This window comes from Tachysurus fulvidraco, chromosome 12 (genome assembly GCF_022655615.1).
Source record: "Tachysurus fulvidraco isolate hzauxx_2018 chromosome 12, HZAU_PFXX_2.0, whole genome shotgun sequence".
Classification (NCBI taxonomy): domain Eukaryota; kingdom Metazoa; phylum Chordata; class Actinopteri; order Siluriformes; family Bagridae; genus Tachysurus; species Tachysurus fulvidraco.
Window position 1 is genome coordinate 13,540,020 of NC_062529.1, and position 26,557 is coordinate 13,566,576.

The 26,557-nt window shown below is 37.3% G+C and overlaps 4 protein-coding genes across 5 annotated transcripts; 2 read left to right on the top strand and 2 right to left on the bottom strand.

Moving 5' to 3' along the window:
- Positions 1 to 147: 147 nt before the first annotated feature.
- On the bottom strand, positions 148 to 4,645 carry zgc:109986 (uncharacterized protein LOC553566 homolog). Its single transcript, XM_027172174.2, has 9 exons — positions 4,518 to 4,645; positions 4,124 to 4,353; positions 3,742 to 3,863; positions 3,517 to 3,655; positions 3,249 to 3,370; positions 2,115 to 2,225; positions 1,929 to 2,035; positions 1,576 to 1,675; positions 148 to 1,274 (listed from the first exon to the last, which is right to left on the bottom strand). The coding sequence occupies exons 2-9, from the start codon at positions 4,218 to 4,220 to the stop codon at positions 1,158 to 1,160; spliced, it is 915 nt and encodes a 304-aa protein (XP_027027975.2). The 5' UTR covers positions 4,221 to 4,353; positions 4,518 to 4,645; the 3' UTR covers positions 148 to 1,157.
- srp54 (signal recognition particle 54) lies at positions 4,576 to 9,982 on the top strand. 2 transcript variants are annotated; one of them, XM_027172170.2, is made up of 17 exons: positions 4,576 to 4,682; positions 5,210 to 5,338; positions 5,426 to 5,529; positions 5,735 to 5,826; positions 6,037 to 6,121; positions 6,676 to 6,780; positions 6,967 to 7,033; positions 7,123 to 7,180; positions 7,271 to 7,421; positions 7,521 to 7,669; positions 7,776 to 7,876; positions 7,969 to 8,055; positions 8,182 to 8,255; positions 8,340 to 8,448; positions 8,606 to 8,776; positions 8,869 to 8,964; positions 9,185 to 9,982. In XM_027172170.2, the coding sequence occupies exons 3-17, from the start codon at positions 5,452 to 5,454 to the stop codon at positions 9,274 to 9,276; spliced, it is 1,515 nt and encodes a 504-aa protein (XP_027027971.1). In that variant the 5' UTR covers positions 4,576 to 4,682; positions 5,210 to 5,338; positions 5,426 to 5,451; the 3' UTR covers positions 9,277 to 9,982. The 2 variants fall into 2 exon arrangements, with proteins under 2 accessions (XP_027027971.1, XP_027027973.1); XM_027172172.2 differs by lacking the exon at positions 4,576 to 4,682 and adding an exon at positions 4,774 to 4,967.
- Positions 9,983 to 10,891: 909 nt separating this feature from the next.
- sec23a (Sec23 homolog A, coat complex II component) lies at positions 10,892 to 24,285 on the top strand. The gene is made up of 20 exons (XM_027172509.2): positions 10,892 to 11,048; positions 12,010 to 12,252; positions 12,803 to 12,860; positions 12,958 to 13,044; positions 13,826 to 14,062; positions 14,307 to 14,386; positions 14,511 to 14,655; positions 15,147 to 15,305; positions 15,458 to 15,573; positions 15,805 to 15,928; positions 16,004 to 16,084; positions 16,233 to 16,322; positions 19,889 to 19,995; positions 20,287 to 20,440; positions 20,565 to 20,642; positions 20,744 to 20,905; positions 21,699 to 21,785; positions 22,596 to 22,751; positions 23,135 to 23,200; positions 23,562 to 24,285. Exons 2-20 carry the CDS (start codon positions 12,032 to 12,034, stop codon positions 23,649 to 23,651), a joined length of 2,298 nt encoding a protein of 765 aa, XP_027028310.1. The 5' UTR covers positions 10,892 to 11,048; positions 12,010 to 12,031; the 3' UTR covers positions 23,652 to 24,285.
- On the bottom strand, positions 17,041 to 18,899 carry LOC113659604 (adenosine receptor A3). The gene is made up of 3 exons (XM_027172510.2): positions 18,167 to 18,899; positions 17,841 to 17,994; positions 17,041 to 17,429 (listed from the first exon to the last, which is right to left on the bottom strand). The coding sequence occupies exons 1-3, from the start codon at positions 18,858 to 18,860 to the stop codon at positions 17,246 to 17,248; spliced, it is 1,032 nt and encodes a 343-aa protein (XP_027028311.2). The 5' UTR covers positions 18,861 to 18,899; the 3' UTR covers positions 17,041 to 17,245.
- Positions 24,286 to 26,557: the final 2,272 nt, after the last annotated feature.

The following is a 26,557-nucleotide window of genomic DNA, read 5'->3' on the forward strand; positions in this document are numbered from 1 at the left end:
TTTTAAGTAAATATGTGTTAATCTATTTAGATGTTAGTGTTAGTCTATTTAGTGTATGAATAAATAAATAGCTTCATAAAATGTCTTAAACATTAAATCAATGTGAGCCATCAAAACTTTCCTAGATCATAAGAATCAGAATCAGAATCAGAAAGAGCTTTTTTATTGGCAAATAAGCAAGAAAGGAATCATTAGAAAGAAAAAACAAAGTGTCAGAAAAATGCATACCGTATAACAACAAACACAGTATGGCCTCAGGTACGGGACACCCGTTGATTTTTCCTGTATGATTTTTTTTCATCCTGTATGATTTTTCCTCCAAACTGTAGCCACAAAGATGGAAGCACTCAATTGTATAGAATAACATTGTATGCTGTTGCTTTACAAGATCCCTTCACTGTAAATAAGAGGCCCAAACTTGTTCCAACACGACACTCCTCATTGTCAAAAGAGGTGTTCATGAAGACATGGTTTGCCAAGGTTGGAGTGGGAGAACGTGTGCGACCAGCACAGAGCCCTGTCGTCAAAATCACTGAACCAACTGCCCCAGGTCAACATTTGTGCGTGACCTGAGGAATGTTCTTGTGGCTGTATAAGAACTTTTGATAATACAGTGAACGTACTATGGTGTGTAAATCCATAATGTGTATTGTACAAACTTTTGGTATAAAATGGGTACAGTGAGTAGTCCTGATGGACACCATGACCAGATCAACCATGACCTTGACCGTAAAGTGGTTACTATAGACAAATGAATGAATGTGACAATACGGTCAAAGAAAATTTCCTATCAAATCTCCTTAAGAAAAGATTAAATTTCTCCATTATCTGTTCATTTATTCATTACTTAATTTATTAATCCTAACTTTAGATAATTTAGAGGCAGTCAATCTACTAGCATTTTTAGGATTTGGGAGGAAACCAGAGAACTTGAAAGAAACTTGGACATGAAGAGAACACACACAGAAACTCCACACAGACTATACCGCTAGCCAACCTGAGTTTATGGAGTTGTGTGGTTTCGAAATGAACCCCTTTACTGCTTTGCCAGCTTTATCTGTGCAAAGCTCATGAGCTATACTGCATTAATCTTGTTAAAACTGATTTTTATACTTGTACATCTATTTTGAATGATCCTTAATTAATTTTGAATGATGTCAAATTACTGTGTAAAGGTGTATTTGCTTGAGGGAATCTGGGTCTATGTCATTTTGTGGATAAACACTATAATCAAGAGGTACTTCTTGCAACCAGTGGACAATTGATGGTGCTCCCTGAAACAGAAAAGGAAAATATGTTTTACACCTTCATTGTAATAGGACTCATTTATAAAATGTGTGAATTTTTACTTGTTGTATTGATATTAATGTTTTGATAATATTGGTGCATTTTAATTGTTCATAATAACTGCTTAATAACTTCACTTACAGAGGTCTGTCAGTTCATACTTCAATAACAAATATATTTTGGTTTATATTTTCTAGGCCGTAGTTCATTTAAGAGAAAAGTACAAATTTCTGGTAGTGTGTATGGTGAATGAGGAGAATTAATATGGCAATTTGCCTCAGTGCTTACGTTTGTTTCTTGCAGTGACATGAGAGCTTCTTCAATGCTTGGAACTGTAACCAACAATGCACCTTTTTTTAAGAAATTTTGACTAATGAACTGCCATGCTCTGCAAAAGAGAAAAACACAAGAAATTTTGTATGACACTGACATTTACATACTGTATATACATTCTGAATAGGCGATTTATCCAGGTTCATATAAGGTTCATCACAATATAGTGCTTGACAATTATGCTGCCTAGTTTATCATGCAAATACTGTTCTTCGTTTTTATAGTGTCTTATTTATTTTTATGTACGTACAGTTTGTTACTGGATCATAAATAGGCCCCTCCAGAGCTTTAATACCAATCAGACTTGCCTTACTTGGTCTTTGGGCTCCATAAAGTACTCAAACACATTGTTCATTATTAGCACATCTGCATTTTTCAACAAAACTGCCTGAGAGCATATATCTGCATGAATCACCTGTGGAAAACACAGAATTTATAATCAGTACATATCATCTGTAGCACTAACGCTAGTTTGAAACACTACAATTTTGTACCTGAATTCTGTCACTGAAACCATATTTCTCAACGGTCATTGTTTGAAGCTTGACAAACTCTTCACATATTTCTACACCAAAGAGATGCGATGCTGCACTGTAGAGGTAGCCCTATGAGGAAACAGGTTTAGAACTCAGAAAAGCAAGTAGAAATGGCATAATTATACTAAACAAATTACATAAAATATAACTTTTCTTTTCTCCCTGCTGCTATTAGACTGTACAATCAAAGCTGCTCCCAGTGAACCCATCACCATAATACACACTGGTATTACCGTTTAACTGTAATATTAACAATAACAAAGTCTTCTAAACAACATGAGCAATAACAGAATTTTTAAAAAACATGCAACATTACCTGTGTGCAATATGTCTGTTCATGTAACTACTACTCGTGGTCTCTTTTTATACATTTTGTTGTGTATATACTGCACATTATATTATGTCTCTATTCTTTTATATATTTGCATTTCTTTCTCTTTGCTGCTGTAACAAAGAAATTTCACCATTGTGGGAAGAATAAAGGTATATCTTATCTTAGGACAGGGTGCATAGTGCCTCTATTATTAAGTACCAATCTCCAGGAAAAAGATCCAGTTGCCACATAAAGGCTCTAGCAATAGTTTCTGGTCTATCAGATTCTTACAGTGACACATGCTCAGTTGTCGGGCACAGAACACTCATGAACACTATACACAGTGACATGGTAATAAATGCCATTTTGGTCAAATTTTAACAGCCTTTTCAAATCTGTTCTCAATTCTTTATACCTTGTGATCTGACACCAACTTCCTAAAGAGTTGGGACATGCAAAAATTTGTGCTGTATTGAATGTGTGTCAAAAAGATTTTGAGGGGATTGTCTTAATGAATTAACCAATAATTATATCATGTAATTAATCTGCTTGTATACATGATTTACTTATTTACCTTTATTCACTTGGCAGACAAAAACTGACTTATAATTACAATGGAAATCGATACACAACAAACAAACAACTAAACAGTTGAGAGCCTATTTACTTAAAGACACCACGGTCTCTTTCACAGTTCTGTGATTAAAATCATATTGATTGCTATCCCAGAATAACTCCTGCCTATTGCCTCAGAACCATTCTTCTGAAAACTACCTTACCCCATAGAGCACTGCTCCAAGCCTTGAACCCACATCCACTACCAACTTTCCTGAAAGGTCCGGGAGAACATGAAGAAACAAGTACTGGAGCTCCGAGATTGAGAACGAATGTGAGATAAACTCTGCATGACATGGGAAATTACAACATGTTGTAACTTGCATAAAAAAGATCAGCTTTAAAGTGCTTGTATTTCTTCATTTCTAGGTTGCCTTGGCTAAAAGTGTATTCTAAATGAATACCTGCAAATGTAGAAATGGCTAAAATTACCCATAGAAGCTGTATTACGTGATCCACAATCGAGACAGAAGTTGCGACTAATTTTGCCATCTTCACAGAGACCATCTACAGTTTCCTCATCGTACAAAAATGCATCCATGTGCATAGTAGGCTTGGGGTTCTGTTGAGTCTGCAGGAAAAAGTGGAGTTTAAGAAGGTGCCATGAATGAGGTTAAAATAATAATAACACAAAACCAAAAGAAAGAAACTGCAAACCTTCTGAATGGCCATGGTCTCTGAAGGAAACATTGCCTCCAAGGGAAGAGAACACCTCAGATCATCTGCAATACTTTGGAGTATAGCTCTTTGATTGTCAACCAAATAATTATCAAGATCATCTAAAAGATTACATAAAGATTATAAAGAAATAAATAACTGGCTAAAAAAACATCCCAAATACATGCAAATGTATAAAAGTTATGAGAAAGGTTTAAAAAAAAAAGATTATACCTAATAAGATTATACCTAATCTAATACAAATAAAACATGTCAATAAAATTCTAAATCCAAGTATTTAAAACTCAACACACTTTCCATGCAATGTAAGTAACACGTTTATTGTAATCATATATTGTTAGATAGAAGATAAATTAATCACCTGAATGCTTCATCCATCTGATGAGTTTATTTAGATCCTGAGAGTTTGTTCTGCTCAGAATTTGTAGTATATTATTCTTAGCATCGCTGAAATTCATTGTAAATCACTAAGTTTTGATACTTTGGTTGAAATCCAATCCAAAATGTAGGTATTAACCTCAGTTCGTCTTATTTAGAAGGTGCTTCCTGCCCTGTAATTTAGCCTTGTTAACAGCTTGGATTGTAAAACATCTTGGAAACAAAAACAAACAAACAACAAATAAATAAACATATATATATATAATTAGAACACATTGCATAAATGTTACATATGAAGTATGTGTATTTATATAATATTACACTATATATATTACACAATATTATATATATTTACTATTATATATATATATTATTACTTTATGCTGATTCTGGATCAGTTATAACGCCACCAATTCTTGCTCCAGTCCTGAACAACACAAATATGACGACATCCGGTTTGTAACCCGGAAGAAGAAAGGTTTTATGGGAGTTTTTGGGTGAGATGACGTTTATCTGCTTTCCTTTGAACAGCTGTGTCGAAGGTAAGAAGATTCAGAGTGAACTATTTCACAGGAACGCGGTTTATACGGTTTAGTAACGCGCCTGCTTTAGCTGATAGTTGTACTGATGATAGTCTGTTCATAAGAGATTGGGTTATTTGGGTTTGTTTGTGTTTTCGGTGATCGCGTCGAGCTAAAGCCGTAAAACACACATCTAACTAGTTGGTGTTGTTTTGTGGCTTGTGATTGTGTATTTACACAAAACCTCGGATTCACTGAATGTGCTGCTTTCAGTACAGTTTCTAATAGATCATCTAAAAATGAAAGGTGTTAAGTTGTTTCTCACATGGGGCTTTTGTGATTTGGCTGTTTTTGGTGGTTAAAATGCTGGTTTACAAGAAAGGAAAGAACACAAACAACAGGAAAGACACAAATAATTCTTCACTGTTTCAGAAAAGCCTGAATGGAGCCACATACTGATCTCGGTTTCAAGCAATGATCATAATTATATTCGCTAATATAACGATTATATTGAGTTTGTTATCATGTTTGTGTTTGTTTGATTACAGATTGGAACTTACTACCACTTTGTCTTCTTGACCGGGTCCTTGGTTCCTGTGTCGCCTGAAAGAGAATTCGGTTTAAGTCCTGTGGGGAAAATCCCCCACCTTCCTGAAGAGCTCCCATTCTCCTAACAGGTATGAGGGGGAAATGGCATTACTATGACGATATAGCTACAACCACTAAAGACGTGCATGCAATTAATACACTTTGTCCTGTTGTAGACCGCTTCCCTATTTAAACTGCAAACATGGTGTTAGCTGACTTGGGGAGGAAGATAACAGCGGCACTGCGTTCCCTCAGCAATGCCACCATCATCAATGAAGAGGTACCACACACAAACTCACTCACACACACGCACACTATACATGCATGTTCTGTGCACACACAACGTTTCCACCAGCTTCTTAAAAATATGTGAAGAAAAGAACTACACTTTCCTGTATTTGTGTATGTGACAACAGACTTCTTAAAAGGCTCTACTGAGAGGCTGTTTGTGTCTTGCTTAGGGGATTGTTTTTTATTTTCCACAGGTTTTAAATGCTATGCTAAAAGAGGTTTGTGCTGCCCTGCTAGAAGCCGATGTGAACATCAAACTGGTGAAACAGCTCAGAGAAAATGTCAAGTAAGTATAGATAGATTCATAGATTTACTTTATACTTAAAGTATCTACTTTATATCGATATAGATTAATAGAGATGCATTATTGATTCTGGAGGAAAATCAAAACACAGACAGCGCTATGGACAGGCTGCCACTTGTGTTGACACTGAAAGTATTTTTAAATTATGAAGTGTCTGCTTTCGTCAGTGATTGATTTTAAACTCTTTTTCAGGGCCGCAATTGACCTCGAGGAAATGGCCTCTGGGCTGAATAAGCGGCGAATGATACAGCATGCTGTTTTCAAGGAACTTGTCAAGGTTTGTGTGCTCTTATTGCACAGTGGTATAATGTAACTATTTAAAAATCACTATAGGTTGTGCTGTTACAGGAAAGTGATCAACATCAGGGTAGTGTAATGTGAAGGACCATTACCACCACATAGCTGATTATTATTTACCACGCTTATACCACAGCATTTTGGCAACAATTATCATGTTAGTCAGTTATATACAGTATAGTTGTCACCTCACCAGCTTCTCTTCTCTGTCTTTTGAAGTTAGTCAGACACAAAAACACAAAGCTTTGTAATAGTTGTCAGAGCTTTGCAAGAAGCTGACACAGGAGACTCATTTCATAAATGTTAAATAATTATTTGATATTTTAGTTTGTTAAATAATAATATATATTTTTTAATTCACTTATCACCACCTTCTGACCAATTAGGTTTGAGAATAACAATGATGTGGTCTTGTAATAAAATTATATATTAATTGCATCAACATTTTGCACTCCACTAGTTATAATTACAACCTGATTTGTATTTAAACTACAACTTTTTTTAGACAGAAAACTAACTTTTTCTTTTCTATAGCTGGTGGACCCTGGTGTAAAATCATGGACACCTACAAAAGGAAAGAACAACATCATCATGTTCGTTGGTCTTCAGGGGAGTGGAAAAACCACAACATGTACTAAGGTAAGTTAGTGCTGTAATGCCTTTAAATTCATGTGGTTAGGTAAATTTCTGCTAATGTATGCTTTTTATATACTTATGACAAATTTATACCATTAAACCTTAAGTTGAATTTGAATAGCAACTGGCTTGTTTGTAATTACGATTTTTTATTTTATTTATTTATTTATTTTTATTATAACTACTTAGTTGGCATATTACTACCAAAGAAAAGGATGGAAAACATGCTTGATCTGTGCGGACACTTTTAGAGCAGGTGAGGTTTGCTGTTTTTCACTTTAATTGTAGAGCAGAGTGAAATGAATGTAAATGAAAGTAAAATGTGTTTTTTTCCCCCCTCATTAGGTGCCTTTGATCAGCTAAAGCAAAATGCAACAAAAGCTAGAATTCCCTTTTATGGAAGGTAGTGCTTTTTGACACTTTTTTTATAACCTGCATGATTCAGAACAACAAACATGAATGTTTTACTATATAGACTTCTGTGAATTAACAGTTACACGGAAATGGATCCAGTCATAATAGCTTCTGAGGGAGTCGAAAAATTCAAGTCAGAAAACTTTGAAATCATCATTGTTGACACCAGCGGTCGACATAAGCAAGAAGATTCACTGTTTGAAGAAATGTTGCAGGTTTCAAATGCTGTGGTAAGTATATGATGCAATCTGTTTGTGTTGAACAAATCAAAGTTTGTTGATGGTAACAATTAAAGCATTGTTTCCTGCTGTTGTGATTTTTTTTTACAGCAACCCGACAACATTGTGTATGTAATGGATGCGTCCATTGGACAGGCTTGTGAGGCTCAGGCTAAGGCCTTCAAAGACAAGGTAGATGTGGCATCTGTCATTGTTACAAAGCTGGATGGCCATGCTAAAGGTGGTGGAGCTCTCAGCGCGTAAGTACATAGCTACAGTTGGTTTACAATTGGTTTAAGCAACACAAAGGTCATCATGACTTTATAACTCAAAACCTAATTTTTGCTCTAATTTGTAAATGTTTAGAGTTGCTGCCACAAAGAGTCCTATCATTTTCATCGGCACAGGAGAGCACATTGATGATTTTGAGCCCTTCAAAACTCAACCTTTCATAAGCAAACTGCTTGGTATGTTTTTGTAGTCCCGCTTCCTCCTATGTTTTATTTCAGTTGATGTCTCTGTTCTTTTATTTCACATTGCTTTGCTCTTGGCTTTACAGGCATGGGAGACATCGAGGGACTGATAGATAAAGTCAATGAGCTTAAACTTGATGATAACGAGGAGCTAATTGACAAACTTAAACATGGTAAGATTTCAATTTTGTAATATATAATGACACTAGGATTCACAGTTTAGAATAATCACTATGAATAAGTTAATTGTATTGTTTGCTGCAGGGCTAATTTGTGATTACTGTTCACTCTTCTCATAGGTCAGTTCACGCTCAGGGATATGTATGAGCAGTTCCAGAACATCATGAAGATGGGACCTTTTGGACAAATCATGGTAAAGTGAATACAAAATAAATTTGACAATATTTGCTTAATTTCTCTGAAGCTTAACACATCATTGTTTTCCTGTTACACTTAGGGTATGATCCCAGGTTTTGGAACAGACTTCATGAGTAAAGGCAATGAACAGGAGTCTATGGCCAGGTTAAAGAAACTCATGACCATAATGGATAGTATGAATGACCAAGGTATGGTTGTTGTTGTTTTTTTTTTCTTTCCCCTCCTGATTTCATACTCGGAGCTTGCTGTTTTACAAAGTTGATCAACCTTCTGGTAAATCTGATTTGAGACATAAACAGTGCAGTGTTTAAAAAATGTTATTAAATAATTGGTCATTCGTTGCAGAACTGGACAATAAAGACGGTGCGAAATTGTTTAGTAAGCAGCCGAATCGTGTTCAGAGGGTGGCACGGGGTGCAGGTGTAGCCACCAGAGATGTGCAGGAGCTGCTAACCCAGTATACAAAGTTTGCCCAGATGGTCAAGAAAATGGGTGGAATTAAAGGCTTATTTAAAGGTACATTATTTCTTACATTCACACAAGTGATTTTTGTTAGCAACCTGCTCACAAGTTATGGATGTATTGCAAATGTGTTGTTTGGTTTACAGGAGGAGACATGTCCAAGAATGTTAACCCATCTCAGATGGCCAAACTGAACCAACAGATGGCAAAGATGATGGATCCCAGAGTGCTGCACCATATGGGTATGATTAAGAGCATTTGTCTCAGAAAGTTCATCTTAACATTTCAGTACATATGTAAAAAAAAAAAAAAATATATATATATATATATATATATATATATATATATATATATATATACACATATATATATATATATATATATATATATATACGTGTGTGTGTGTGTGTGTGTTGTACTTGTCTTTGGGTGGTAAATGTTTTGTGTTGATGTTTTTTGTAGGTGGCATGGCTGGTCTTCAGTCAATGATGAGGCAGTTTCAGCAAGGGGCTGCTGGCAACATGAAAGGAATGATGGGATTCAACAATATGTGAATGTTTCAGACTTAAATAAAATATGGAAAACATTCTGATGGATTTTAAAGATGTAACCCCTAAGTAGAGGAAGGTATTCTTTTTTTTTTTGCCTGTGATAGTCATTTATTAAACCATGTAAAATATTCAGAGACTTGAGTATTTATAAAGCTGAGATTTTCTGAAGAAAGCATTCACTAATCAGACTGTTTCACTTTAAAGTTTGATAAGTGAAATCTAAGTAGTTTTAAAAAGTTTGACAACATTTAAAGCCAAAACCCTGTAATAAGTATATAATTTTTGTTTTGCGGAGTTAAATAAGTGTGGTATTTCAGTTTTAAATTTCAGTCATAACATTATATAGTTATATGTCTTTTTTTTTTAGACTGAACAGAAAGGTGAAATATTTAAATGAGTTGGATCTGGCTACTTGAGTACCACACAATACACATTCATCCTTTTTAAAACATGCTAGTAATTGCTGCTGTCGTTATGTATAAATCTCATTGAAACTCATGGAAAACAGATTTTGTGATTTTGTTCCTCCTTTTGTGATTAAGATGTTTACAGTATGGGGGAGTAAAAGATCATGGTTTATTGTCCCTTTTTCCTGGAATTGCCCTAGAAGAACTTTGGCTTTGTATGTGAGACAAAAGAACTGTAGTGTCAGACATGTCTGTGACAATATTTTGTCTTAATACAATAAATTTATATAGCAACATTTTAATAGATTTTTTTTGTTGTATTTTTTATGCATCTCAATTTGATCAGAATCAGAATCAGGTTTATTGGCCAAGTATGTTGACACACACAAGGAATTTGGTTCCAGCTGTTTGTGACTCTCAAAAGTAGACAAAATGAGTATTAAATATGAATATAGAATATGACTGATCAGTTATGTACATAGTGTGGGAGTGCAAATAACTATTGTGCAATATTATGCTTTTTGTACAATATACAGCAGTAGTGTGTGTATTATATACAGTTGATTTGATGACTGACAGTCCTGATAATGCAGTACTTATAGATAGGAAGCGGTGAATATAATTATGGTGAGTTGTTGATCAGGGTGATTGCCTGGGGAAAGAAACTTGGCGTTCCATTGCATCCAGACAAAGTTATTTGACGTGTATGTGTACATGGTGCACCTCTTAAGACTGGTGTCCAATTCTGGGTGTCATTATGAACAACGAGTTTCTATTAATTCAGTTCAATTTAAATTTACTTGTATAGTGCTTTTTACGATTGACATTGTCTCAAAGCAGCTTTACAGAACATTAACATAGAAAAAAATGTTATAATAAAGAATTCAAAGATTAATATAATACGAAAATCAAGATTAATATTAGATATTATAGTTTATATTATATAAAGATATAGGTCTGAGGTAACTCAGGTGACTGTGGGGAGAAAATACTCCCTTAAATGGTAAAGGAAGAAACCTTGAGAGGAACCACTCAAAGGGAAACATCCTCATCCTCATTTGTGTGACATCCTCATCAGGATGTGATTATAAATATACAGTCTGACAAATGTTGTACTAATGAGGAGACTGTTGTCCCCAAAGACCACATGGAGTTGGCATCTCCTCTTTAGCATAGCAGAGTCTAGAGTCTATTAGATAAACGTTGTAATGGCGCTGGGGAATGAAGGGGTTAACACGTGAGGCAGGCATTGTAGCTCCACCTCTGCAGTTCTCTAATGACGTGGCAGCGCCCCTTCAGCCATGTTTGATACGTCAGCGCATCAGTACAGTCCGGCCGAGCCGAGCGCCTCAGACAAACCGCTTCTAGGTAAGTTCACTACTTAATATAATAAACATCGTTTCAGTGTAGTCCATGGACGCCGACTAAGTCTAATTTAGTCCCTAATGATACATGTTGTTATTAGTAAATGTACCCTGTAGTTATTTATCGGTTCTGTTTCACATAATCCGGTTCTGTGTCGTTAGCCGAAGCTTGTACTGATGTGGCAACATATTTCACGGCGTTTTTATGTTACTCCGTACATCTGTATTTTTTTTCCCTGTATTATTAAATATCAACTCGAGCTGCTTTCTAAATGAGATGTTTATGTTGTGTTTAGCTGTGTATCGATGTTAACGTCGATAACGTACAAGTTAGCAGCAAGTTAGCAGCGTTGGGGTTTCTAATGAATGACCCGGATTTAAACTACAACTTGGACCCTCAGATTCAGTCTGTTAATATTTACAACGATCGATTTTTCTGATAGTACTGGATGGTTTCTGAAAGAGTTTGTGTACTTTTTTTGGTTTAGAGTCTGTTGGATTTGTGGATTATAACGTTAGAAACCTTAAAAAGGTTTAGAACCTTTTGGTTTTTCATATAATGAACTGTGAAAAATCACCTTTTGGGTAAAACAACAACAACAAATATCTAACATGATGTTGGCTATAGAGTTGAAAGTTCTCAAAAGTAACCGGAAGTCCAGTTCATGTTATGTGTCAGTGTAGATAAGCTCTCTGTTTTAAAGCACACCTTCATCACACATTAGATTAGGCTTCACATATGTGAATAGCTGCAGTTATGCTGTCATCTGTGTGTTTATATATGTATGTATGTGTGTGTGTGTGTGTGTGTGTGTGTGTGTGTGTGTGTTCTAGTTTTAGTTTCTGGCACTAAAACAAAGTTCTCGCATGTGAAAACATGCCTGGCAATAAAGCTGATTCTGATTCTTTAGTGTTATCAGTACTGTTTACAGCTCTATTTATTCTTATGTACACTTTCTTCACAGCACAAAGATCCCATAAGGTGCAATGACAACTTTTCCTGAGTTCATTCAGCAGAACGAAGACCGAGATGGTGTACGTTTTAGCTGGAACGTTTGGCCCTCCAGTAGACTAGAGGCCACGCGCATGGTAGTACCTGTGGCCTCTCTCTTTACCCCATTGAAAGAGCGTCCGGATCTCCCACCTATACAATATGAGCCGGTGTTATGTAGCCGTGCCTCCTGCCGAGCTGTACTCAATCCGCTATGGTGAGTTAGAAGGTGTTGTCATTAACTACTTAACTACTATCTCACATTGAAACCTGTTCACCAGATACTGGTTGCCTTTAAACATTCATAAGGTTTCCTGATATGGACAAATAAAAGTGCCACGGATTCACCCTGTACCATGTGTCATGTTTCATCACATACCAGAGACACAGAGTAACATAAACTCTCATATAACACTGCATTGTCTGTATTAAAAATGCTATAATTATACAGGCAGTCTTGTGGTACATAATACACTGTAAGACAAATAGTAAATAACAAAAGCTTTAGTTTTGCTTTTTCTAAACAAAAAAACAATGTGAATATCAGCATTGATCATGTAATATAATTCATTGGAAGGCAAGATGCTAATGTTCAACCATAAAAAAAAGTTTAACAAGAGGAATAAATGTATAATATACATTGTTATTGCTTTTTATATATACATACATGCACACATGTATAACAATGTATATTATAAACAATATATAATATTGTATTATTCAAATACAATAATTAATTTAAAAAAAATGTCTTCTCTCTCACTTAGCCAAGTGGATTACAGGGCAAAACTGTGGGCCTGCAATTTCTGTTATCAAAGAAACCAGGTAAGGGCTTTGATAATGAGCAGTTATTGAATCATTTGTTTAAATTTGGGAGGCAGCTGTTGATCAACTTGACATTTTTAATGTAAATGCTTTCTAGTTTCCGCCAACCTATGCTGGAATATCAGAGGTGAACCAACCAGCTGAATTGCTTCCACAGTTCTCCACCATTGAATATGTAGTCCAGGTAAATTTGTCTGCTTGACACATAACTAATGCATTTATTCATTTTAAAGTAGGCATGTGTTTAACCATGTTATGGTGTCTGATGGAACTACTATCTTTTGCTACATTTAACTATTCATGATCATGATTTTGTAATCATGGACAGTTAATTTCATTGTGGATGAATTGCGTACGAAAATGTCTCTTAAGTAAACAGTGCCTGGCAACTTTGTTTATATTTTGGATGTCAATACATTCCTAACATACCATGCATATCACAAGGCTAGTGGTGACGACTGCTGACGCTGCCTTTTCTAAATTGTTTTCAGACTGACGTGTCTACTGGCATCATTTGCTTTTTAAATAGCAACTTTAGGAGGCTTTACTCCTATTGTCATTTCACTTTGTACAAACGTCATTTGCGTCACTGGCGAGCCACATCTTACCACGTGGCAGAGCTGACAGCCCTTTTATTGGCATACATTTTAGACTTTCTCTAATAACATTCTTTTACTGCTGTATGATTGTCTCTTGTGTTTTAGACAAACACAATGTTGTTTTGACAGCATGTGAGTTAAATAAGCTTAGCTCCCTGAATAGGTTGACATCCCTGACGTCACGTATGACGCCAACCCTCAAAATAGGAAATAGTTTGTGAAAATATTGTCATACTGTTTCACATCAATGAGTTAGATCCTTAACTTTGGGTTTAACAGCCAATTTAACAGAATATGATTTAGGTATACAAGAAAAGATGTAAGGAATAAATTCTGAAATCCCGTTTCCCAATCTTGTATTCACAGAGAGGTCCTCAGATGCCCCTGAACTTTCTGTATGTGGTTGACACGTGTATGGAAGATGAGGACTTGCAGGCTCTGAAGGAATCTCTACAGATGTCTCTGAGTCTGCTGCCCCCCACAGCCTTAGTGGGTCTCATCACATTTGGACGGATGGTGCAGGTGCATGAGCTGGGCTGTGAGGGCATCTCCAAAAGCTATGTTTTCAGAGGGACCAAAGACCTCAGTGCCAAACAGCTACAGGTAAATACTATTTTTCTATTAGTTTTTTAATGTATCTCAATTTATTCTTACTTATAGAGTATTCATTGTATCTTAATTCATCTGAACCACTAACTCTACATCACTGCATACCAGTTTCAGAATATCTGGACTAGGAGAATAGAAACTCTGGAATAATATTTAATCAACAATATAGGCCATCAGTTTTAGATTTAGGGTTTAGAGATCTCTGGAGGAATGGTTTTCTGAATCATATTGTGTGCAGGAGATGCTTGGTCTGAGCAAACAAACTGCATCTCAAGCTGGCCGTGGACCTCAACAACCTCAAGCTCCAACTTCTAACAGGTATCACATTTGTGATGTGGTGGAAAATATTCATTATTTTATCTAAGTGTCACATAAATCAAGGAATAATTTTTGGGGTTGTTTAGATGTATGGTGTAAAATTACATACAGCTGTTTTGCTCAGATTCTTACAGCCAGTGCAGAATATTGATATGAACTTGACTGATCTTCTGGGAGAGCTGCAGAAAGACCCCTGGCCTGTCACCCAGGGTAAACGGCCCCTCAGATCATTAGGAGTAGCGCTATCTATTGCTGTTGGACTGTTAGAGGTAAGTGTCATTCTGTAGCATGTAATTGTGGCTGTTGGTGCTATTCACATCATCTAGGGTATAATAACAGGGTGATGGCTGTATTGTAATATATTGTCACAATATAAATTATCGTGTGTGTGTGTGTGTGTGTATACAATATGTATATAAACTGACAGAGCCAGCTGATGTGTTCAAAAGCTTACATTTGATAATAGATAAGCTTTAATTTGTCACACATACATTGTAGTATAGTGGTAAGATTTTTTTTAACTGGAGTCAGAGTGCAGGGTCAGCCATGAGACAACACGGCTATATTTTTAAACACCAGAATCTTGAGCAATCCTTGAATTTTAGAGGCATGTGTTTGAAATTGACCTTGATTAATGTTCATAAAGGATTAATTTAACAATATTTAAATGTCTCAAATTATACATTATAATTAATTGTTTTTGACATCTGTATGTATGACTACCTTTTTTTTTTTTTTTTTTTAATTTATCTTGTTATAGTGCACCTTCCCCAACACAGGGGCTCGAATAATGACCTTTATTGGTGGCCCGGCCACCCAGGGCCCAGGCATGGTGGTTGGAGATGAGCTGAAGACACCTATTCGCTCCTGGCATGACATAGAGAAGGACAATGCAAAATTCATGAAAAAAGCCACAAAAGTAAGTTACCTTTTTTCAGCATTTGGGAACAACAAAGAGCTGTAGCTTTGTTGTCATTTGAAAGATATTAGCATTGTTGGTGTAGACAAAATTCTGACTCTTCTGTGGATGACACTGAAATGTGAGCTTAACATGCCGTTATATCCATATAGCACTATGAAGCCTTGGCAAACCGAGCATCAGCCAATGGTCACATCATTGACATTTATGCCTGTGCCCTGGACCAGACAGGATTGGCAGAGATGAAATGTTGCACTAACTACACAGGGTGAGAGTACAGCATATAACGTTTATGATTGGACTGAATGTCTGTTATAACATGCAGTAATTTGGTGGAATTTTACAGAGGTTTTAAATTTTCCAAATGAAATTTGTAAGTTACCTATATTACAAATGGTCATGATGTGAATTTAATCCCTACAATCTGCTTGCTCATGAAATGCTTCATGGGGTTATGAGTGTTTTGTGAAAAAATGTATGAATCATTCTTTTGATGCAGGGGTTATATGGTGATGGCGGACTCCTTCAACACCTCACTGTTCAAGCAAACCTTCCAGAGGGTTTTCAATAAGGATGTGCAAGGATCTTTTAAAATGGCCTTTGCAGGATCTCTAGAAATTAAGGTAGTTAATCATTTAAACATTTTTTCCATATCTTATAGAAGTCATCAGCATTCCTAACAACCATTCATATTCCAGACATCAAGAGAAATTAAGATATCAGGAGCAATTGGACCATGTGTCTCCCTGAACGCAAAGGGACCTTGTGTGTCAGAAAATGTGAGTTGGAATTTACTCTCATATATATACGCGTGTGTGTGCGTGTACATGTATGTATGTATTTTTATTATATATACACACACAATATATAAATAATGATTTTTTTGTATGTGTGATATCATTTCTGACCTCTGGTCACTTATTTCAGGAAATAGGCACAGGTGGTACCTGCCAGTGGAAGATCTGTGGTTTGGACCCCAACACAACGCTGGCAGTTTACTTTGAAGTTGTCAGTCAGGTAACAATTTTAATTTCCTGCAAGTTTACATATTAAGAAATGACCGTGTACTCATGATAAGTTGTAGTCAGAGCTACATCTGAAATTACACTCTGAGTACATGTGTAAAATGAGATGCTATGAGAAATTTGAACACCACATGGTAATTTGTCATTACATGTGTTGTTGGGTTCGTCCACAAGAGGGCAGATCTGATCAAGGAACAATTGTACTTGCTCAAGATTCACTTTGAAATTGACTCATTTGATATTCATATTTATTGTTTTGCAATTTTGTAAGTCTACAAAATCATGCATCTCTCTACTTCTTATGACCACAAAACCAAAAAAGTCTTCCTTTTGTATTTCAGTACAATGTGGCACCATAGTAATTCTTTGGAAATAGTATAAGGCCATTTAGGCTTGATGATAATGTGCTAATCCACATACAGTCATTACATAATTTCATTCAGGTGGTACATCATGTTTCTATCTTTCTAGCTTCTAATTAGCATTAATTCTCACTCAAAATGTATTTAAATGTATTTGTACTTTTATATATACACCCCCCATCTATCTCTCTCTCATACATACACACGTGTGTGTGTGTCTGTATATATATATATTTAGTCCTATTGAACAGTCAAATCAAAAGCTCTTTCAATAAATTTGAATACACAACACCTTAAATATAATTTTAAATAAATTACAATAAATAGTCAAATCATAAGCTTTCCCTTCTCACATTTCTCTTAGTACAATTTTCAGAAGTTACTGTTCACATTATAGCTCAGGCTTTTAAATCTGCATGTTTGTGCTTGTCATCTCAAAAGCCCAGTTAGTTACTGTGCTTCCCATGAAAAGGTGTTAACTTATCTATTTTCTGTAGCACATTGTTTGTATGGTCTTGCATTCATACAGCAGCCAGAGGTAAGAAAAGCATGCTCAGCTCCCTTTGGGCTCATTTGCATGGTCAGTGTGTGCTTTTTGTAGTACTCGAGGTGCACTGGACACTGAAGAGGGACAGTTGTGACTCTCTCTGCGCATTTCTGTACTTCTGGAGATGGAGTTCTTCTGTCCACACCGGCGTATTCTGTTTACACTCCTGTGCAGAGCGACTCTGTACCTCCTAAAAGGAACAAAGTCACGATTAACCACCCACATATTTATTCATACATTAAAGAATGTTAAGCAGCACCTTTGTGTAACCTTTTTTTATATTTGGCTATAATTGACTAAGCTTTTGCACAGTAATGGTACAGGGACCCCTGGTTAAGTTGTTTTTTTTAGCTAATTTCACACAATTCATAGCAAGGCAGTAGCACGACCAGACATGATTGAACTTGTCATGCAAAGTGATGACCTACATTAATATCACATATGAACCTAGCATAAATGAGACATTCTAGAAAAGCCACCGAAAAGCAAAAACTTGGCCTTCACCCTACTGAAGTCTTCATTAACCCACCCACACTGTTATATTACAGACAAAATAAAATGATCTGTTACCAGATCAGGTTTAAGTAATTCTATTGCTTACGTCTGGGACATAGAGCTGGTCCACGGGTTGAGCGTGGAGGTGAAGAGCATGAGCCAGGTGGCTATAGCAGAGGCGGGTTGAGGGCTCTCGCTTCCTGTCAGAGTCTCATGGAAGCAGATGGTGATATATGGCAGCCAGCAAATGAGCAGACACACTATTGACATACACAGATCATGTGACTCAGTTAATCATTAAGAGTAGCACAGGTTGTTTCAATCAGTGGGATTGTATATTACCAGACAATGCAAAGCATCGAGGCAATGATCAATCTCCACCAATAAATAATCATTTTCCCATAATCATGTCTCAGCTCTTGTGCAGCTTACCTGTGGTTGTCACCATGACAATGGAGCTCTTGAAATAATTATTGGCAGGAACATAAAAACAGTGATGTTCGTTGCAAACAAATGTCCCTCGTCGTACTTGATTCCAGGCTATGTACACAATGTAGCCGTACAGGCAGCACATTGCTAAAATGGGCGTGATGATTCCCACTACTATGAAGAACATATTGAAACCAGTGTTGGCAGGCTCAAAGCTGGGAGCACAGAGAAACCTGCTGCTGCTGTAGCTATAATTTCCAAACCCCAGCAACGGCAGAGAGGCGTTCAAGAGTGAATAAATCCAAATGATGGTGAGGATCGCTCTGGTTCTGCGGGCATTGAAGATTCGTGGATATTTAAGAGGAAAGCAGATCTCTGTGAACTTGTCAATGGTAGCCCAGGTAAGTGAGTGGACTGATGCCAACTGGAGCAGCAGGAAAAGAAAAGCACTGCCTTGGCACAGAGCACTTGAGCTGGCATATCCCTGTGGCCGGAACAGGCTGTTATGGGCTCCGAAAGGGATGGTTGAGAGGCCAAGTGCCAGATCACTCAGGCTGAAACTGAGCGTCAGGGTCCATGTCTCAGTCTGCAGGTTCCTGTCAGACAGCAGCAGGAGCAGTAGTACGGTGTTCCCGCACACTGAGCACAAACTGGAACAAATCATCAGTCCTGCATATGCCACCTTTATCCACTGCATCCTGCTAAATTAGAAGTGACTCCTTCTTGTTGAATTCACATAGATGTCTGAAAAGCTCAGATGCACAGCAGTGAATCCCAGCCATTGTCTTCAACGTCTCCAAAAAATCATGTTTAACAATCAGATTATCCCATACAGCGTCAAAGCTCCAGAGAGTGATTCTGGCTTTTATGCAGGTGTGGACTTCATGCTGTGCCTCATGATTGGATGATCCAATGCAGTCATTAATGTTCTCAGCACGCTAATCTCTAGGGAGTGTCAGCTTAGCTTTCCTTCTCTACCTGTTGTCTCGATCACTGCAAACAAACCCACTTTACGTGGCAAAATTATGTGAACAACTCCAAGTTTTCAACATTTAACGAAGACCGCTTCAGTGGACACAGGCTGTTACAAGTGATTGGATTTAGGTTGTTCTGTAAACAAGAGGCTCCAGATTTAATATCCTCTTTCTGCTGTATCTACTGACTGGCAAGTTAATGAGCCTTCCTGCACACAAGTGTTGTTAAGGTAATTGGCAATAATCATGACTCTAAAGCAGTTTAAGATGTAATTTCTGTTTGTTGGCTAATCATCAACAGCACACTAAAACTTTGGCAGTGTTGCGGTACCAGTACAGTGGTGTAATTGAGATACAGGGAGTTTGCCATGTATTTAATCTAAACATTGCTCCTAGCATTGCTGAGAGTAGGCCTCCAGATTACTGCCACTGATTGGTTTTCTGTGTTGAGTGTCATGCTAATAGCAGTGAAGGGATAAGTGAGTCAGTGATCAAAAAGAAGTTGCGATGTGCCTTTTTATATTTACATCCGTCCTTCATTGTGGGGTCACTATGGAGTGATTTATTTAGACCTGTTAAATGATATTTAGCGTATTGTCTACTAATGCAATGTTACCAGAGAGTTTTGCAGTATAACATGTCCTGATTGTTTTATATGTATGAATAGGCTATACTGTAGATCACACCTGGTAGTAACAAGGTCATGTTGTTGAATGGGTTGTTAAAAAAGTGTTTTTATATTGTTTTGCAGCACAATGCTCCAATCCCCCAGGGAGGTCAAGGTGCCATACAATTCATGACGCAATACCAGCACTCCAGTGGGCAGAGACGCATCAGAGTCACCACTGTCACCAGGAAGTTAGTTCTTTTCTTAGTATTTGTTCATTTCAGGCAGTTAAGCTACAGATATAGTAAACTGATGTTATTCTTTGCCACCGTTGCTTAGTTTGTTAGTTTTACTTTTAGCTGTAGGGTATTGCAGCTCTGAAAGGTATCTTGGGACAAAGGGCTTGTGATTGTTGACCTTGATGTCTCGGCATCCACATTTATTTACTTATTAAATGTTCAGACACTTGTATGTAACTCAGTGTGGCTTATATTGATAAGTGTGCAAAGGTCAATGATGTGATTTCTCCTTGTCTTTCTCAGCTGGGCGGATGCTCAGACGCAGATTCAGAACATTTCTGCGTCATTTGATCAGGAGGCTTCTGCCATCCTTATGGCCCGCCTGGCCGTCTGTAGAGCTGAATCAGAAGAAGGACCAGATGTCCTTCGCTGGCTGGATCGGCAACTTATCCGTCTGGTGAGAAGAATCAAATTAGACAGCTAATGAATCAGAAAACTCCAAAAGAATTAGAAATAGATTTTACTCTTATCCATATTTTCCCCCAGCTATTTTGAAACCCTCCATTACTGTTTTGTTTTAGTGTCAGAAATTTGGAGATTACCACAAAGATGATCCGACCTCATTTCGTTTCTCTGAGACCTTCTCTTTGTACCCTCAGGTAAGAATGAAACCTCTGACTCTCACTTTGTGATTTCTTGCCCAGATCTGACTTGGGGTCTGCTGAAGTTTCATTCTGACATTTCGTTTTTGTATTAACAGTTTATGTTCCATCTGAGGAGGTCTCCATTCCTACAAGTATTCAACAACAGTCCTGATGAGAGCTCCTACTACAGACATCATTTCATGAGACAGGATCTCACTCAGTCGCTCATCATGATTCAGCCAATTCTGTATGCCTACTCCTTCAATGGCCCCCCAGAGGTATTCATGTAGTTATTTATTCTTGTGTGCCTTATACATATTGTGCCTTATACATAATATAATATACACATAATGTAGTAGCTACATAAGGGATTGAGTAAATTGGTGATTTTCTTTCTCTTCTCTTTGTAGCCACTATAATCCATTACATATTCTAATACGAGGTAGTGCCTCAGAAATGCACTGTCATGGTGATCATAAACCTTAATTCCCATGACCCAAAAGATTATTGCCTAGTGTTTCACATCCTAGCAAGCAGGATGTTTTCAACTCTGTTTTCCATTGCCACATATGTATTATCTTCTGTGAATTTTCTTAGCACCCATTTGGTGTAACTGTGTATAGGTGATTCTTTTAAAAATTTAGTTGGAGATTTTGTTTGTGTGTGAGAGTGAGAGAGAGAGAGATAGGGATAGGGACAGGGAGAGAGAGAGAGAGAGAGAATAATTGCTATCTCTGGTTCCTCTTCCTGCCAAAGTATATAATTTTCACAGTTTGAGCTTGAGGCAAAAAAAAAAAAACAATTTTTAATGGCAGGTTGAGGGATCCACAGTGGTGCACAAGGTTTTAAAACATTGGCTGTAATACTGAGGTGTGTTTGGCATCTGTCCAGGAGATGCAATATGGGGCAACACTATTTTGAAAAATAATGCTGTCAAGATAAATAAAAAATTTAATTTTATTGTCTTACTTGGCATATATTAAAAGAACATGCACAAAGCGGCCTACATCTGTACCTTGACGATACGAAATAAAAATAAAACCATTTATACTTTGGTAAAATGTTTTGTAGCCAGTGTTGTTGGACAGCAGCAGCATTCTGCCAGACCGAATCCTCCTGATGGACACATTCTTCCAGATTCTCATATACCATGGAGAGGTAAGCACAATCATTGATTCTGAGTAAATGGTGTATTATATATTTCAGCATGTGTGATAATTCACATAAGATGCAGTATATTGCCAAAAGTTTTGGGACACCCCTTCAAATCATTAAATTCAGGCATTCCAATCACTTCCATGGCCACATATAAAATTAAGCACCTAGCCATGCAGACTGTTTTTACAAACATTTGTAAAATAATGGGTCGCTCTCAGGAGCTCAGCAATTCAAGCATGTTACTTGTGTAAAACTCAGTCACAACGTGGTAGGCCATGTAAAATCAGTGGGGTCAGTGCAGAAGTTGCCAGCTTTCTACAGAGTCAGTAGCTACAGACCTCTAAACTTTGTGTGGACTTCAGATTAGTTCAAGGACAGTGCAAATAGAGCTTCATTAATGGGTTTCCATGACTGAGCAGCTGGATCCAAGCCTTGCATTACCAAGTGCAATGCAAAGTGTCAAATGCAGTGGTGTAAAGCACACTGCCACTGGACTCTAGTCTCTGGAGTGAAGAATCATGCTTCTCTGTCTGGGACTCCGATGGACGAGTCTGGGTTTTGCAGTTACCTTGGGAAAGCCATACCAGAAGCATTGAAGCTGTTATAGCTGCAAAGGGTGGGCCAAGTCCATATTGAACCGTACAGATTATGTATTTTGGCAATATAGTGTATCTACTTGCTAATCTAACTGTTTCTACCTTAACTACTAAAGAAACCTAAAATCTTAAGAAATTCTGATCATAATCAAAGCTACATTATACGTGTTACTTAAAAGTACTACATATAGCAGTGTTGTCTTTTTCCATGCAGACAGTGGCTCAGTGGAGGAAAGCTGGATACCAGGACATGCCTGAGTATGAGAACTTCCGGCACCTCTTACAAGCTCCAGTAGACGATGCTCAGGAGATCTTGCACACACGCTTCCCCATGCCTCGTTATATTGACACTGAACATGGAGGCAGCCAGGTAAAGCTGTGTAGTCATCTTCTCCTTTGTAAATTAAGTGGTTCCCACTACTAGGAACATGCATACTGTATATGAATTAAAAGGCAATTTTCATATGCCGATAAAGCCACAGCATGACGTAAATATTGATGATTGCTCTATAGAACTAGTCCAGTAGGAGTTATAGTGAGGTTGTAATTTTAAAGATCATCTTCATGGTTCCTTTTAATCATTCGAGTATGTAATAGATCAGTCACTTTCCTACACTGTTCTGTAGTAATTTAATGTAGTAATGTAGCCCTCGTTTATTGTACTCCAGGGCTCAAATTGAAATCATGGCACTACCTGCAGCACAATGCTTTTTTGTTTGTTTGCTTTATTATATTTTTTTCTCCCCCAATCAGGCACGGTTCTTACTGTCTAAAGTCAACCCCTCTCAGACCCATAACAACATGTATGCCTGGGGCCAGGTAAGTCACAAAGTAGGGTTATAGCTTATGCGTATTATTATACAACTCGTAGGGTGCATATATTTGTAGTAAGGTTAATATTGTTCATAGTGCATAATAATACACATGTAACTTCAATGTTTGGTGACATTCCTTGCTTCTTTTTTTTTCTTCAAATTTTTGCCTTTAGTGTAATAATTAAATAATTGTTCTTAATCCGTATTTAAAGCCTGCATAAAGGTTAAACTGGCAATGTTACTAAATTAATACACATGTTTATGCACTAACCATACAAAAAAATTGTGTGTTTTTAATTAATTACTTATTACTTGAGTGCCTTTTTTGCTTCTTCATAAGTAAATACCTACTTTTCTGTTTGCAGGAGTCTGGTGCGCCCATTCTAACAGATGACGTGAGCTTGCAGGTGTTTATGGATCACCTGAAGAAGCTGGCAGTATCCAGTGCTGCCTAAGAACTTTCTCACACACATTCATCAACGATCACTTCTATGTCAGCCAAGTAACATCTGTGGGAGTTCTCTTAATCTGACTTTTAATGTGTTTTATGTTGTAAACACAAACAGTGCACAAATTAAATTCTCCTTACACTTCTAATTTAACAAATAACTGGTTTAGTAATTAACACATCGGTTGAATTCACTGTGTTTGGATTCGTGAATGGTTCAAACTATAAAGTAAATTGAAGCGGCTTTCCAGGCTTGGTGTAAAGAAACCCTGCTCAATTATAACAGGGTCTTTGTCCAGTTATGAATGATAAACTCCACTGCAGTGGAATTATTATAGCAGATGCATTTCTTTATCAAAAATCTACCAAGGTACAGAGAATCAGAGTCACTGTAGCTTATTCTACAAGAGTGTGTTGTGTCAAGTCTTCAATCTTCATGTAGTGCAGAAATGAAAAGTTTTGGCTGTTAAATTTCTGGCTTGTGGTGTATGGAAACAGCCTTTTTGTGATGTTCTGCTATTTATGCTTGTTATTCATATCCTACAATTATTTACTGGATTTCTAATAAAACTGTCCTGTCACACTTGCTCTTTAGTCTTAATTAATAAAAGCTATATGTGGAAACACAGCAGGAACAATTATTCAGTCTTGCTTCTTCGCTTTCCCCACACACGCACACACACACCTATACACATAATCAACTGTATAATAGCTATTAATTTTGAGCCTAGGGTCATATCCTCACATGTATATTTCTACCAAACAGATTGAATTTTCCTACTTTCCTGGGTTTATCAGAGCTGCTATTTACTGTATTTTCTGTAAGTTATTTCAATGCAGTCATTTGTTTTGTCGTAAACATTTCAGGGTTCTGCACCCTACTTGAGCCTACATGGATATTTTTGAAATACACCATTACACCATTGATTCTCAAGCTATACACTTTGGTTTAAGAAAAAGCTGTTGAATAGCTAAGCATATATCATTGTGTTGTGCAATTAATTTAGGCATCAATCTGTGTTCAGAACATTGTGGCTTTTTTCATGCACCAAAAGAATGTTTGGAAAAATGGTGACAATTTAAATCTGTCTATTTCACTCTCCCTCATTCTCCCTCATTTTCTACCGCATATCCAAACTTCTCGGGTCACGGGGGAGCCTGTGCCTATCTCAGGCTTCATTGGGCATCAAGGCAGGATACACCCTGGATGGAGTGCCAACCCATCGCAGGGCACACACGCTCTTTCATTCACTCACACACTACGGACAATTTTCCAGAGATGCCAATCAACCTACCATGCATGTCTTTGGACCGGGGGAGGAAACCCCCGAGGCACGGGGAGAACATGCAAACACCACACACACAAGGCGGAGGCAGGAATCGAACCCCGACCCTGGAGGTGTGAGGCAAACATGCTAACCACTAAGCCACCGTGCCCCCCTGTGTATTTCATAATAAAGTAAAAAACATTTTATAATGACAAATAACTTACAACAATGACCATTTTTCTATTATCTTCTCTGAAACAGATTTGTCCAAAATGTCTGTATGATTAGTAGTACTGTGGGTCATATTCAAGGTTCAAGAACTTTGTCTTATGTGCTAGATTCTTTGCACAATTAGATTGTTAGTTTGCAGGCTCTTCACATGTGCTGTAGAAAATAAACAGTACCGTAAAAAAAAAATCTGTATAAAAGTATAAGAAATGCTAAGCTGTTTAGATATAGTGCAGGATGACAGTGTGGAAGAAGAAATGTGAATGAAAAAACTGGTATACAAAACATTGTTTGTAATCTGTGTGTTTGTACCAGAGGTGTAGTGTTCTGAATAAAGGTATTTGCATGAGGTATTGTGCAATAAATGCAATGTGAGGAAACTATGTGGGTGGAAATGGTAGTGGGTGGCTGTTGTTAATGAGGCTGATAGCCTGGCAATACAGACTGTCCCTGATTCTCGATGTTCTGGCTGTAATGCAGCTGTACCATTTACCAGACTTCAAAAGTGAGTGGGGTCTCTGATTACACTTTTAGCCCCATCTGCAGTTTCACCTGGTGTAGATATCCTGGGGTGATAAGAGATCTGTCACTATGATTCTCTAGGCTGTCTTGATCACTCACGCTAAAGATTTCCTGTCCTCAGTAGTTCAGTTACCAACCCACATGCAATGCAGCAGGTTAGGCTGCTCTCCACTGTACACCTAGAGAAGATCTTGAGGATCACCAGATACATGCTGAATTTCATGAAGTCAATGACTGCATATGATGGTGGATGGACAAAAGTTTAGTTTGGTTATAAATATAGTGATGTATTAATGAAAGAAAAGCTATAATATATAAGTGCTTTTGAACAAAGCTGACCTTTTTCCAGTTGGCAGAGAATATTTTTATTCCTAAAACATAATTCAGGCCTAAAGCAGTTACAACAGCATTACCAGTGAACCAGAATCACTTGAACAGTCTTCTCAGTTATCACACTCTTTGGGACAAAATCTGTTTTTAATGAGGTGGAGTGGTACTTCTGTCAAGTAGTTTAGGAATTTTTAGGTTTATAACAATATCACTGAGAGATCATTGAGAGGGGTTTACTTCCACTGTTGGGTTAGATCGTATAAAACAGTAGATGATTTATACAGTATCTGAAGGTGTAAAGTATAAATGATTAAAAAGTCAAAACCCATTCACTGTCTTTCCCTGATAGAGTCATGGTGTGGAAAAGCACAAAAGAATCTTAAAACCTGGGCTATTGCAGGCACTGAGTGAAGCATGGGGATGGATCAGTGTTCTTTTGGGCTGCAATATCATTCCATAGTCCCACAACTTGTGCTAGATGCCTGTCACTCCAAGGACTAATGAACCATTCTTGTCCTGCACTGCTTGTCTTTTTGTCTTTTGTCTTGCACTGTTTGCATCAGGT

Bases quoted from the DNA above. Each gene is read 5' to 3' on its own strand.
- zgc:109986 (XM_027172174.2), bottom strand. From the start codon at position 4,220: ATGAATTTCAGCGATGCTAAGAATAATATACTACAAATTCTGAGCAGA. The intron at 3,656-3,741 runs GTTTGCAGTTTC...TTTTTCCTGCAG, and splicing joins AGACCATGGCCATTCAGAAG to ACTCAACAGAACCCCAAGCC. The intron at 2,036-2,114 runs GTACAAAATTGT...TGTTTTCCACAG, and splicing joins GTTTCAGTGACAGAATTCAG to GTGATTCATGCAGATATATG.
- srp54 (XM_027172170.2), top strand. From the start codon at position 5,452: ATGGTGTTAGCTGACTTGGGGAGGAAGATAACAGCGGCACTGCGTTCC. The intron at 5,530-5,734 runs GTACCACACACA...TATTTTCCACAG, and splicing joins CCACCATCATCAATGAAGAG to GTTTTAAATGCTATGCTAAA. The intron at 8,256-8,339 runs GTAAAGTGAATA...TGTTACACTTAG, and splicing joins GACCTTTTGGACAAATCATG to GGTATGATCCCAGGTTTTGG.
- sec23a (XM_027172509.2), top strand. From the start codon at position 12,032: ATGACAACTTTTCCTGAGTTCATTCAGCAGAACGAAGACCGAGATGGT. The intron at 15,306-15,457 runs GTAAGTTACCTT...ATATCCATATAG, and splicing joins TCATGAAAAAAGCCACAAAA to CACTATGAAGCCTTGGCAAA. The intron at 20,906-21,698 runs GTATTCATGTAG...AATGTTTTGTAG, and splicing joins CCTTCAATGGCCCCCCAGAG to CCAGTGTTGTTGGACAGCAG.
- LOC113659604 (XM_027172510.2), bottom strand. From the start codon at position 18,860: ATGCAGTGGATAAAGGTGGCATATGCAGGACTGATGATTTGTTCCAGT. The intron at 17,995-18,166 runs GTAAGCTGCACA...GTATGTCAATAG, and splicing joins TGTCATGGTGACAACCACAG to TGTGTCTGCTCATTTGCTGG. The intron at 17,430-17,840 runs GTAAGCAATAGA...TGTTCCTTTTAG, and splicing joins ACCAGCTCTATGTCCCAGAC to GAGGTACAGAGTCGCTCTGC.